General features: G+C 40.4%; 1 protein-coding gene across 1 annotated transcript; it reads right to left on the minus strand.

Moving 5' to 3' along the window:
- Window positions 1-10,233: 10,233 nt before the first annotated feature.
- LOC129754026 (putative gustatory receptor 28b) lies at window positions 10,234-11,602 on the minus strand. The gene is made up of 4 exons (XM_055749882.1): window positions 10,778-11,602; window positions 10,504-10,722; window positions 10,354-10,443; window positions 10,234-10,293 (listed from the first exon to the last, which is right to left on the minus strand). The coding sequence occupies exons 1-4, from the start codon at window positions 11,600-11,602 to the stop codon at window positions 10,234-10,236; spliced, it is 1,194 nt and encodes a 397-aa protein (XP_055605857.1).
- Window positions 11,603-12,896: the final 1,294 nt, after the last annotated feature.

Here is a 12,896-nt window from a genome sequence, read left to right on the forward strand (position 1 = left end):
CGCCGCAGAAAGCCAGTTTGCCTTAAACTGCTGATCGTCCTTAGCAGTTTTTTGGTCTTCTTTTGGTTCCGCTTGATAATAGCCCAGTATTTCTCAATTGGGCGGAGCTCTGGCATGTTGGGAGGGTTCTTGTCCTTGGGAATCACCTGCACGTTGTTGGCGGCGTACCACTCCATGGCCTTTTTGCCGTAATGGCAATATCCCAAATCCGGCCAAAACAGTACGGAACAACCGTGTTTCTTCAGGAAAGGCAGGAGACGTTTATTCAAACACTCTTTCACGTAAATTTCTTTGTTGACAGTCCCGGAAGCTATGAAAATGCTGCTTTTCAAGCCACAGGTACAGATGCCTTGCCAAACCAGATATTTCTTCGCGAACTTTGACAGTTCCATGTGCTTGAAAATATCTGCTACCTTTCCCCTTCCTTTTGCCGTATAAAACTCCTGTCCCGGAAGCTGCTTGTAGTCGGCTTTGACGTAGGTTTCGTCGTCCATTACCACGCAGTCAAACTTCGTCAGCATCGTCGTGTACAGCTTCCGGGATCGCGCTTTGGCCGTTGTATTTTGTTTATCATCGCGATTTGGAGTCACTACCTTCTTGTAAGTCGATAGTCCGGCTCGTGTTTTGGCTCGATGTACGGTTGTAGACGATACACCCAGCTTATTTGCGGCATCTCGGAGAGAGAGCTGCGAGAAGCTCGGATTTTCGCAATGCGCGAGCAAAATTTTGATACGCTGCTCTTCTTCCTTGGATGGCATTTTGACAACTGAAGAGTGAATTCCAAAATCAAAATAGGAGCAACATTCTACACACACACACCTTCAAAATGAAAGAAATACGTCAAGTTGATATTGACCAACTTTGACCGTATCACCCCTTATACACTCAGGAAAATACTGTTATGTATGCCATAAGATTTTCTTAAGAACTGGCGCCATAAGAAAAACCTTTGAAATTCATAAGATTGTCTTATGACGCGAATGAGTTCTTCAAATTTTTTTTTTTTGTTTCGATTATAGTCGTTTTACCATCTTTATGGCATTCGCGACTTTATCAACGTTGCAGTTGGCGGATCGTTATTGAAAAACTATCCGGTACAACTGTGTTCGATATTTACTCTTGGGCTCGAACTCGCGGACATCGGCTCAGGAGACAACAGACTTGCCAACTGAGCTATATCACAAGCCCGGTTCTTCAAATGAACACCTACTTTAATGAGATGTTCTTACTTTTCATAAGAAAGTCTTATGGAAACAGGAAATGTAACCACATGTAACATCTAATAAGAATAATTCAAAATATTTGATGTTGAAAAGTTTTAATTTATTTTGTCGACACTTTGTTTGGAATGACATTATGGGTGATCAGCAGCACATCAACACCCGGTCCCAAAGGAGGCTTTTTCCACTGCATCCGGCCCTTCAATCTGGCGACCGGCAAAAAGGTCAACATGCTGGAAAGTAAACGAAAAACGTTTCGAGTTTACAAACATATTGAAGGAAGGTTTACAATAAATAAGCTGCAATAGAAACTTTTCATTTAGAAGATCATAATCACAAAAATTGTTAAGGAAAAGTTGAAAAGTTAAAAATATTTTTTTTTATTGAAAGGCATCAGCAGATTTTAGGCGCAATTCTCTCGTATATTTGACCGATATTAAGTCCTTTTCTGAACACAATTAGAGTTTTCTGTTTCATTTTGCATATGAACGAATTTTTTTTTTTCAAAAATCTTACATTTTATAAAAATGATCAGAATAAAAAACAAACCGTCATTTTTTCGTTTCGTTCGCAATTTTTATTCCATTTTTGTTTGTTAATATTTTAAGGACCCACCTTTTGAAAATTGGCTGGACCATCTTAGTCAAAAAACTATATTTAAGATGCTTTATGAACATTCAATTAATTAACATGTCGATTGAAGCAATTTTTGATTTATTTTATGAGGCAATTCTTAAACATTTATAAAAAAGTCACTGGATTCCGAAAAATCCATAACCCAGAAAGCCTCAGAAAGACAATTTTAGTTAAAAAAAAGTGTTCTTGATAATACCAGAGTTATAAGTAGTTTTGCAATAAATTCCAAGGTATGGGGTCGAAGCAAGCCTTGCTCGGGATCGAACGTGTTTTTCAGTCACGCGTTCGGTTTTCTGCACTTGTTCCTGGCCTAGGAAAATATTTTATGCCTAAAAGTTGTTTTGTTTCTTACTGGAAATATCGTTCCTCTTATTTCTCGTTTGTGCTCCAATTCCGAGGAGAGACCAGGATATAGGTAATTTGTGCTTTTGGTGCAAGTGCTGAAGTCATTACAAAGGCAAGAAAAATGGCAATGTGAATTGCCAATTAGGAAGAAACAAAATATGGCAATTGGCAAAGTTGAGGGCTGGTGAAAAAATGTGCTTTTAGAAAGTGTTAAATTGAACAATTTGACCAAAAAATTTGAAAAAAAAAACAAAGATAGTTTTCTGCAGCGCCGTGCTACTCCTTGCTAGCTCCAATTATTTGACAGTGAACATAAATTTGAGTTCGAATGAAAAAGCACAAGATTTGCATATGCTCCGAACTTCAATTTTGCACCAGTTAAATGCGTTTGAAATGGAGTTAGTTGGAAATGTGTATATTGTGGAGTGCGTGTTGAAAAATCAGGAAATCAAGCCGTTTGAGACTAAATGGTTTAGAAACACGTAAGCCAAGCTGAGAGGACAAGGAAAGCGAACGAGAATTTGGATCAGAGATCGGGAGTATAAGTTTGCGAATTTCCTGTATTCCGGAAAATTCCCACAACGGTTGAAAAGCTAAGTACATATTTGAATTTTGTAAATATCATTTGAAAAATATATAAGATGACATGAAGTTGGAAAATTGGTTAAAACAATTTTAATGAGCGTGTTCGTGGATGTTTTTTTTTCTACTGACCTCATTGGTTCCCTTTTCATTCAATTTTAGACTGCTGTGATTGAATGTAAATTTTTGCTTACACGAACTAACTTTAACACGAAAATTTCAAATGTGGAACAATGTTCTTAAACGAATTCTGATTCGATGTGATTTTAACTAGTTTTTAATCAAGGAGTTTTACTCAAATAATAAGTATACATTTTTTAAAAAACTATGAACGAACCAGAAGTGTGCCAAGTAAAATCAACAGTTTTAGAACAGTGGTGCACAGAAATCCAAAATTTTAAGGTTCTACATTTAATACATATTTTAGTAAAAGCTTTAGTTTTTTAACTCGAAAAATTAAAAAATTTCCATTGGATTTTGGATTTCTGTGTAAAATAACCTCATTCCCAGCCAGAATCAGCATCTAGGAGCTCACTATTATTTAGCAGATGAGCTCCCAACGTAAGAACTGTTCTATCACGGGATTGTATGGTACTGTTGTCCACGTTCCTTCCTCCTTGTGTTCAAGTTGTCTCTGCGTTCAATACTGCACAGTGGGCCCGGCCTAGTTAAGATGAATAGTAAATGTACTTTTACTATTCACCGGGATGCTGACAAGATCTGGCTGTGTATGTATCATAAGCATAAGCATACGCGTTTTGCAATAACTTCCAAGGTATATACGGCTATTTCACTAATTCTAAAACCACCAACCTTCATCATACTATGTGTGCAAGGTTATGTCACGACCGGGAGACGATCTCATGAAAGTTGGTTCTCATGAAAGGATGCTATCCTCTAGGCCACGATCTACTGTCCGGCTCGGTTGCACGGATTTCATTGAAAAATGTCCGTATTTTTCAAGGATTTATTTACTTTATTTGGCAATTCAATCAACAACTAAATTTTGTTTTGTTATTTATTTATTTATGTGTCTGAAACGAAATTTTTTGTGCAAGTTTTACAAAAATAATCATGAAAGGTTTTTTGGAAGCCTAAAATACGATTTAAAATCTGTCGATGAGTTTTGATGAATAAAATAATTTTTTTTCAATTTTAATCTTGATTTTTGTTGAGTAATGTTGGGGTTTTGACAAAATTTGTCCGGATTGTCTGGATTTTTGGTCGTTAATTTTGAAATCAAATGTCCGGATTTTTCCAGGTTTGAAAAAAATATTTTCTCTCTCAGGTCGAAAAGTGATACGATAAAAGAAGTTCCGGCACATCGTGAAGGAAGAGCTTCGTGCGTGCTGGGACGAATGCCAGAAGATAAATAGTGAGTTATTTATCATTAGTGAATTCTGTAGTTATTTTTGGAATAAGTATTTTCTTTTACATGATTTTGGAAACCAAAAGAAACTGGACCGCAAGAGCTTGCGGGAATAGAATATATTTTTATCACCTTAGTTAAGTGCAGTGAAAAGAAGTGCAGTAATAGTGGTTGTGTTTTGACGAATATAGTGAAAATAAATTAAATTGAATAAAATTTTTATTTCTTTTATTACAATCCACAGAGAGAAAAAAAACATTAATTAAATCAACCCCAATTTCATTGCCAAACTAAATATTTTTTTATGTATTCTTCATCTTCACATCGTATCGAACTCACTTGAAATTCACGTAAGTTGTAGCTGAATTTTATAAAGTACGAATTCTTATTGAGGTGTACTCACCTTATTTATTGGTCAATTGGATAAAAAATTATGTAGTTTTTCACGTTGCAACGATGTGCGGATTATTTTGGGTATTAAAACCGTAGGGCCACCAAAATTTGCACAGTTGTCATTGGGCCCAAAAGGAACCCAAAGCCGTTTGATAATTTTTGTGGTCCAATTTTGACAGGGCTAATGTACATAAGCTTTAAACGTTCATCACGTTCATTTCTTTCCGGAATTCGACAAAAATCGTTCAGCATTGTTACATTAGACTGAGTCGATTTGGGGTCATTTTCGAATTTCTCAAACCCTGGGGTCTTAAAAGCTTCGTCTTCGTCCGAAATTCATCCATGATTTTTTGCAGAATTTTTAAGTAACGTTTACATGAGTAAATTTGAACTTTTAGGTTTGTATGGGAAAATTGAATATTTTGTACTGAAAAAGCAACATCGTTTTTATTTGTCTGTGGAACCGAGCCAGCTGATGGGTTTTGTGCCAATTTATAAAATTCCTTAGGGAAATTTTCCACTGAACAACTTTGTCGAAGATCGTAACTTTGTATCTCATTTGGCAAAAAAGTTATTAGCAGTTTAATAGAGGTATGTCTTTTGGCATTGATAAACATGAAATTCAATTGACATCACTGTTGAAGCCTCGCGAAGTATTGCATGAAAAGTAGTCATGCAACACATTGATAGGCACCCTGCAGTGATGTCAATTGAATTTCATGTTTATCAATGCCAAAAAACATACCCCTATTGAACTGCTAATATTTTTTTTGCCAAATGACAAAGTTGTTCAGCGGAAAATTCCCCTAAGGAATTTTATAAATTGGCACAAAACCCATCAGCTGGCTCGGTTCCACAGACAAAACAAAAACGATGTTGCTTTTTCAGTACAAAATATTCAATTTTCCCATACTTAATGATCCCGCGCCGATCCTCCGGTGCATAGGGCCGTGGTAAAAGACCTCCACTGTTGACGATCCGGAGCCAGCGTCTTCACCTGGTCCCAGTCAAGATTCTCGTCGACAGTTCGGATTTCAGCGGCTAGGCTTCGCCGCCACGAATTTCTGGGTCTGCCTCTTCTTCGATGACCTTCTGGATTCCAATCTAGCGCCTCTCTGCAAATCTCGTTTTCATCTCTTCGCAGCGTGTGCCCAATCCATCTCCACTTACGTTCCCGAATCTCGATTTCTAGCGCCTTTTGATGACACCGGCGATGTAGTTCCTCATTCGAGATCCAGTTGCCAGGCCACCAAGCGCGGATGATATTCCGCAGGCAGCGGTTTACAAAAACTTGCAGTTTTCGCGTCGTCACCGCATATGTGCACCAAGTTTCGCACCCGTACAGCAATACGGATTTGACGTTTGAGTTGAAGATTCGGATTTTTGTTCGCAGAGAGATCTGGCGTGACCGCCAGATGTTTCGGAGACTCGCAAACGCAAATCGGGCCTTTCTGATCCGTGTTTCGATGTCTTTTCTGGTACCACCATCAGGCGTAATCTGGCTACCAAGATACTGGAAGCACTCCACTTTCTCAACTTGTTGCCCAGCTACCATGAAACTGGAGGGATTTCCTGTGTTGATCTCCATCGACTTGGTCTTTCCGACATTGACTTTGAGACCTGCTGCCTTGGAACTTTCGGTGAGGTCGTCGAGTTTGCTCTGCATATCTGGTTGTGTTTGGGCGAGCAAAACAATATCGTCAGCCAGGTTAAGGTCGTTCAGTTGCTCCATTGTTGAAGGATTCCACGGCAATCCTCGGTTCGGTGCACAGTCAATCGATCCAATCAGAATCTCATCCATTACGATTAGAAAAAGTAGCTGTGATAGAATACATCCTTGTCTCACTCCAGCAGTTACCGGGATTGGTTCGGACAAGACACCGTCGTGCAAGACCTTGCACGAAAATGCCTCATACTGTGCTTCGATGAGATGGACTAGTTTCTCTGGGACCCCTCGTCGCCTTAGAGCCGCCCAGATGTTTTCATGGTTAAGTCGGTCGAATGCTTTTTCGAAATCAACGATCACCAGCAGAAGAGAGTCCTGGAATTCGTTAATTTGTTCCAGTATGATTCGTAGCGTTGTGATGTGGTCCACACATGATCGTCGAGATCGGAATCCAGCTTGTTGCCGTCGGAGTGTAGCGTCTATTTTCTCCTGGATCCTGTTCAGAATCACCTTGCAGAGTACTTTGAGGGTTGTACAGATCAACGTTATGCCTCGCCAGTTACCGCACTCTGTCAGGTCTCCTTTCTTCGGGACCTTTACGAGGATACCCTGCATCCAGTCGGCCGGGAATGTTGCAGTATCCCAGATGTCAGCGAAAAGACGGTGCAACATTTGTGCTGATAGGGCAGGGACGGCTTTCAGCATTTCAGCAGGGATGCAATCGATCCCAGGAGCTTTGTTGGATTTCATGTTTTTGATTGCCGCTTCTATTTCAGCCAGCGAAGGCGCTTCCGAGTTGACGCCACTTATGCGACTTACTGTTGGCGCTTCGAGCTGCAGATTCTGTTGGCCATCGCTATTCGTGACTCGGAAGAGTTGTTCGAAGTGCTCAGTCCATCGTTTGAGCTGATCTGTTCGATCGGTCAATAACTGACCTGCTCGGTCTTTTAGCGGCATTCTTGCATTAGTCCTTGCATTACTGAGGCGGCGAGAAATGTCATAAAGTAATCGGATATCTCCATTGGCGGCGGCTCTTTCTCCCTCTTCGGCTAGGGAGTTTGACCAGGCTCTCTTGTCTCGTCTACAAGCTCGTTTAACTGCCTTTTCCAGCTCCGCATATCGTAAGCGGGCGGCTGCTTTGGCTGACCCGGTACATGCCTGCTCAATTCCGACTTTCGCCTTTCTCCGATCATCGACCATCCTCCAAGTTTCATCCGACATCCATTCATTCCTTCTTCCACAAACTTTACCGAGAGTACCATGGCTCGTCGTGATAAAGGCATTCTTGATTCCACACCACTGTTCTTCGACTGTTCCGTCTGTCGGCAGCTCCGAGGCTCGGGATTCTAGCTGTTCAACGTATGCCCTTTTCACCTCTGGATTCTCCAACTGGCGGACGTCGTATCGACACCCGACTTTCTCCTCGCGCCGTTGGACACGTGCAACTCTCAGTCGTATTTCGCCAAGGACGAGGTGATGGTCAGATGCAATGTCTGCGCTTCGCTTGTTGCGGACATCAAGAAGGCTCCTTCTCCATTTTCGGCTGATGCAGATGTGGTCAATTTGATTTTCTGTTCGGCCATCTCGGGATACCCAAGTGACCTTATGTGCTGATCGATGGGGGAAGAGCGATCCACCGATCACCATGTTGTTGTTGCCACAAAATTCTACAAACAGCTCTCCGTTTTCGCTCATCTGTCCCAGGCCATGGCGCCCCATGATGCGCTCAAGGTCTTGATTGTCGGAGCCAATCTTTGCGTTGAAGTCGCCCAAATGGATTTGAATGTCACCCTTCGGAATTCTCTCAACCACGCTGTTCAGTTGACTGTAAAATTGCTCTTTTTCCTGCAAGTCGGCAACGTCAGTTGGCGCATAACACTGGACCATTGTAAGGTTTCTAACCCGTGTTCTAAATCTGGCTACGATTATTCTTTCATTTATCGGTTCCCATCTAATGAGGGCCGCGTAGGCCTGCGGGCTTAACAGGAAACCAACTCCTCGTTCCCGAGTAGCATGTTCTCCTCGTATGCCAGAGTAAAGCAGGACTTGCCCGGATTGTGTCTTGTGTTCTCCAGTATTAGGCCAACGGACTTCGCTCAGTCCCACACTCAAAGGAAATCTTATTATAAATTTCATAAGATACATCTTATGAACCACTTTTTTGAGTAAAAACTAATTTTTCATAAGAGTCTTATGAAATTCTTTCAAATTTCATACGATGTTCTTATGAAAAATAGAAGAAACGGCATTGTGAAAAAATGATGAACACATTCACTCATAGCATCAGTTTTTTTTTTCATCATCTAACAGTACGAAGCAATCGCCAGTTCATAGTTATTATAGTTTTCCTTCAATGTTAAATGTTATTGTTATCTCCGGAATGGTAAGTTCGATTTGATGTTTTTGGTGTGAACGTTGAATATATTAGTAAACTAAAATACATTATTTGTTTACTTTTCAGCAAGCTGATCGGCAAAAAACGAAAGGTCGAAGATTAAGATGCTGCAAAAAAACTTTGATGGAGCCGTCTGTTGATGCGCTGCTGATGGTGACCATGAAGGATTTAATATTCAACAAATTTGGCAAACAATAAAGTGAATGTTTTCAGCATGAAATATCGAGAATTTTTCTTCTTAGAAAGTGATTTACTGTTTCCATAAGAATCTCTTATGAAAAGCAACAACCTCTCATTGAAGTAGGCGTTCATCTTCAGAATTCATTCGCGTCATAAGACAATCTTATGAATTTCATTAATTTTTCTTATGGCGCCACTTCATAAGAGAATCTTATGGCATACATAATAGTATTTTTCTGAGTGCAGAATCAATTTTCCCACACCCAAAATTCAGCCTCTATGCCAATGGCGTGTAATCAATTTCATAGCATCATTGGTACAAGAAGATAACGCGACCGGCACTGATTCGATTTGCGCCCACCGGCATTAACCTCCCAGCGCAACCGAATTGCGTATGTCTGAATGAAACAAAATAAAAACGTTTTCGCGTCCCTCCCCATCGCATCACAAGCCGAAGAAGGATGGAAATAAATACCGGCCAACACCAGGCAGCCAGCGAACCGAGCACTGTGCGTGTGAATGTAGCAAAAGCAACAACAAAAACATCCTTCTAATTCAATCAACCGGCAAACACGGCTAAGCTGTGCGTGTGTATGTAGCAAAAGCAACAACAAAAACATTCCTTCAATTCACAGGCAAACAACACCGGCCAAGCTGCCCGGCTTTAGCAGCTGTGTATATGTAGCGTGTGTATGTAATAGCAGGCAGTAAGCAAAGCACAGTTCTCATTCAATGGGTTTCCCGTTCCTTCACTCCCGTTCCCTTTCCCGTTTCCATCTTAAGGCAAAGGAATGCATTGAAAGGAGGCCAAACGCCGGGAAGCCGCTGTTGTACGTTTTTTGTGATTGATCGGTAACAGAAAGCCTATGACAAATATACCTCGTCCTGCATGAAGCTCGAATAGTACACTGGTTAGAATGTCGGACTGGCAATACGATACAATTGGTGATGTGAGTTCGATTCTCACTACAGCGCTGTGGTTTTAATTTTTATTTTCTTGTTTCTGGGATGAATTATCCAATAGGAAGGAAATCCCATTAAATGTTTTTCTTGTTTCGCTTGAATGTAGTGGTCATCATTTTGGTTGGGAGCCGAGTCCTTATGCCAGTTACGGTTTTTCAAACATACCGTCTTCGGCACAGTGCACATTTCAGAGCATTATCGGCACAGAGATTTGCTAAAAAGGCATTGGATTTTTGCAACCTCTTCTATGGGTGCATACAAACCTAAAAGTTCAAATTTACTCATGTAAACGTTGCTTAAAAATTCTGCAAAAAATTATGGATGAGTTTTGGACCAAGACGAAGCTTTTAAGACCCCAGGGTTTGAGAAATTCAGAAATGACCCCAAATCGACTCAGTCTATTGTTACATGGCTTTCGATAGTATAATGTGATCAAATAATCTAGAATGATCAACGGCACTTGTTCTTGGATATTCAGTGTTCTTTATTCCGCCAGTTGGAATTGAACCATCATAATCAAGTAGTTGGTTATAGTAGCGACCATCTGAAATAAGAAACGGTTTTCTGAAAGCATGTTCAATTTCTCATATCAAAATCAACATACCGAATATATCAACGTGAAGTCCACCTTATACATTCCGAAGTTCTCTACGCTGTAGGTATCATGCAGAAGCTCCATTGAGAACATATTAATCTACAACAGGGTAAATATATGAAATTAAAACATGGGCTTTGCTTAGTTGAATTCATTTACCGTCCGTTCAACGCGCTCCTCAACATCGGTCTTGAAAAATTTGTTCAAAACAAGTCCAGTCTTCTCTGCTCGCTTTGTCAACAAACTTGCTCCCGATACCAGATAGTAAAACTGAAACGCCTCGAAAACAGAACATCCAATGGTGCTGCCATACTTAGTGACGGTTGGTGAAATGTTATTACGCAGATCTGTCACTAGAGTTGTGTAGGCGTAGAAAATCTAAGTTGAAAGAAATTAACTAGTTATCATCAATCGCGAACAACTGGAGACATACCCCGAAGATTATAATAAGAAAATACCACATGATAACGAACAAAAGCGAACCATCCACCAGTTTAACGATTTCTTTGGATACCGTTGTAACGTCTCGGTGAAGATGAGCTAATCTGTCCAGTTCCGATGCCACCTTCATGCAAACTCGATGTTTCTTCGTTGGATGAGTGTCCCAGTAGCTTTGGTCTTCGTCGAAGTCACACAGCTGTTGAACCGCACTACCTATCTGCAGGTTGATCATCCGATAGAGGTGGGCCACAAACAAACACAACCCAACGAATTCATCCGTAAACAAGGCGATCGTCCACATGAAGATAAAGTTCAACAGGGCAGTATACGTTCCCGTGACCATTGTTTCGTCGATGTAGTAACTACAGCAGATGATCAGCTTCAGAATGACATCTATGAATAGTATTTTCCTGAAATAACTTTGTAACAGTTTGGAATCCGTTTCACTCTTATTGCGTTTGTTGATGACTTCTGCTAGAAACAAAAGTATGTTAAGGAGGTCCTTCATACGGTTCCGATTCAATATCGCCATCGTTATCGACACAATGCAGAAAATGTAATTCAGCATAAACTCTAATCTCATGAACACGCTATTGAGCGACGATCCAGCATGGGTAACATTGACGCTCAGGTAGATGTAGACGTACAACATTCCGGTACCGTATCCCACCAGTAATGTAGCTGACCAGCAAACGGCAATCGGGCTACTTTGAAATCGATTGACACGGGAGTCAAACCTCAAAGGGAACAGGCCGTACAGTTTGGCCATAATTTCGGTCACCCGAAACAGATTCACCGTCCACTTGCGTTGGTTCATGGTTCAGTTGAAGTTGAAGTGAGTCTATACTTTCTAGTGACGAAACTCCAACGAAGCTCATCAGCTAATGATAGCATTGTTGTTTGATAATTAAAAATTCATCCGTTGAGGCATCATACTTTTTTTTTGCAACAAAGCCATATAATACTCGATGAGTGGCATGGAGTGGATACAATAGACTGAGTCGATTTATGGTCAATTTCGAATTTCTCAAACCCTAAGATCTGAAAAACTTCGTTTCGCTGCGAAACTCACCCATGATTTTTTTCAGAAATTTCATATAAAGTTTACATGAGTAAACTTTAACTTTGAGGTAAACGTGGCTTCGAAATTCTGTGAAAAACCATGGATGAGTTTCGAACTGAAAAAAAGTTTTTTATACTTCACGGTTTAGGAAATTCGAATATGACCCTCAATCGACTCGGTCTAATAAAATAAGATTATTCAGTAAGTTCGTAGTAGGTGATTACTACGAAGCATACAAAATTGAGTAAAATGACCTCTACCGTGGTTGAATTAAAGTGAATCTTTCGATTGCTTTAATCCAGACATCTAGTCATTTTGCTTACATTATGTTGTTACCCGCTAGCACTCGGGATAAGGGAAAGTAGGTTGGGTGGAAATCTATGCTACCACAGGGTCGCTTATCTGATAAAACTTGACGGTTGCATGAGTTCTCGATGCGTAGGTAACCGAGGGATAGGAAAACACAATCTGTCGCGAACTGTTTCCACTATCGGTCCATAGGTCGCCGCACGATATCTCACGTGGTACAATTTAAATAATTTTTATAGGTGTTCAACCTCCGGTAACTAAGAGGAAATGCAAAGAAAAATATCCAACAATCTTCGATCTTTACGCAAGAGCGTTTCGCGAGGAAGGTTTGGGTGAATTCCTTTCGAGTAGAACTAGAACGCTCAAAATTTGGTAGAAAAATCCAAGAACCCAGGGCTATAATTTCAAATTTAAGGTGATGCTTTAGGATTGATTCTTAGTTTTAAACATTAGGCCTATATTACAAATTTTTCGGTTACATATATTCATGTTTGTGACGTCACATTTGTACTTGCGTATTGTTCGTTTTCTGTCGACTTATTGAGGGCTTCTTGGCGGTTCAAAGGTGGCTTGGGTTTCCGTTGCAGAGATGATTGTTGTTGTGATTGTCAAACACGTGTCTTTTGACATCACCGGAAATGGCAAAGATTACGTCGGCTCGATGTGCAGGACCAGGTTACTACGGTTCCGTTAGAAGATATCCAGTCTAGAAGACTGGCACATAGAACGAAAATGGCTC

Source organism: Uranotaenia lowii, chromosome 3 (assembly GCF_029784155.1).
Source record: "Uranotaenia lowii strain MFRU-FL chromosome 3, ASM2978415v1, whole genome shotgun sequence".
Lineage (NCBI taxonomy): Eukaryota > Metazoa > Arthropoda > Insecta > Diptera > Culicidae > Uranotaenia > Uranotaenia lowii.

What these genes read in the sequence shown, in the direction of transcription:
- LOC129754026 (XM_055749882.1), bottom strand. Translation starts at nt 11,602, where the DNA reads ATGAACCAACGCAAGTGGACGGTGAATCTGTTTCGGGTGACCGAAATT. An exon ending in TTCTTATTATAATCTTCGGG is followed by an intron (nt 10,723 to 10,777) that starts GTATGTCTCCAG and finishes CTTTCAACTTAG; the next exon opens with ATTTTCTACGCCTACACAAC. An exon ending in AGGAGCGCGTTGAACGGACG is followed by an intron (nt 10,444 to 10,503) that starts GTAAATGAATTC and finishes ACCCTGTTGTAG; the next exon opens with ATTAATATGTTCTCAATGGA.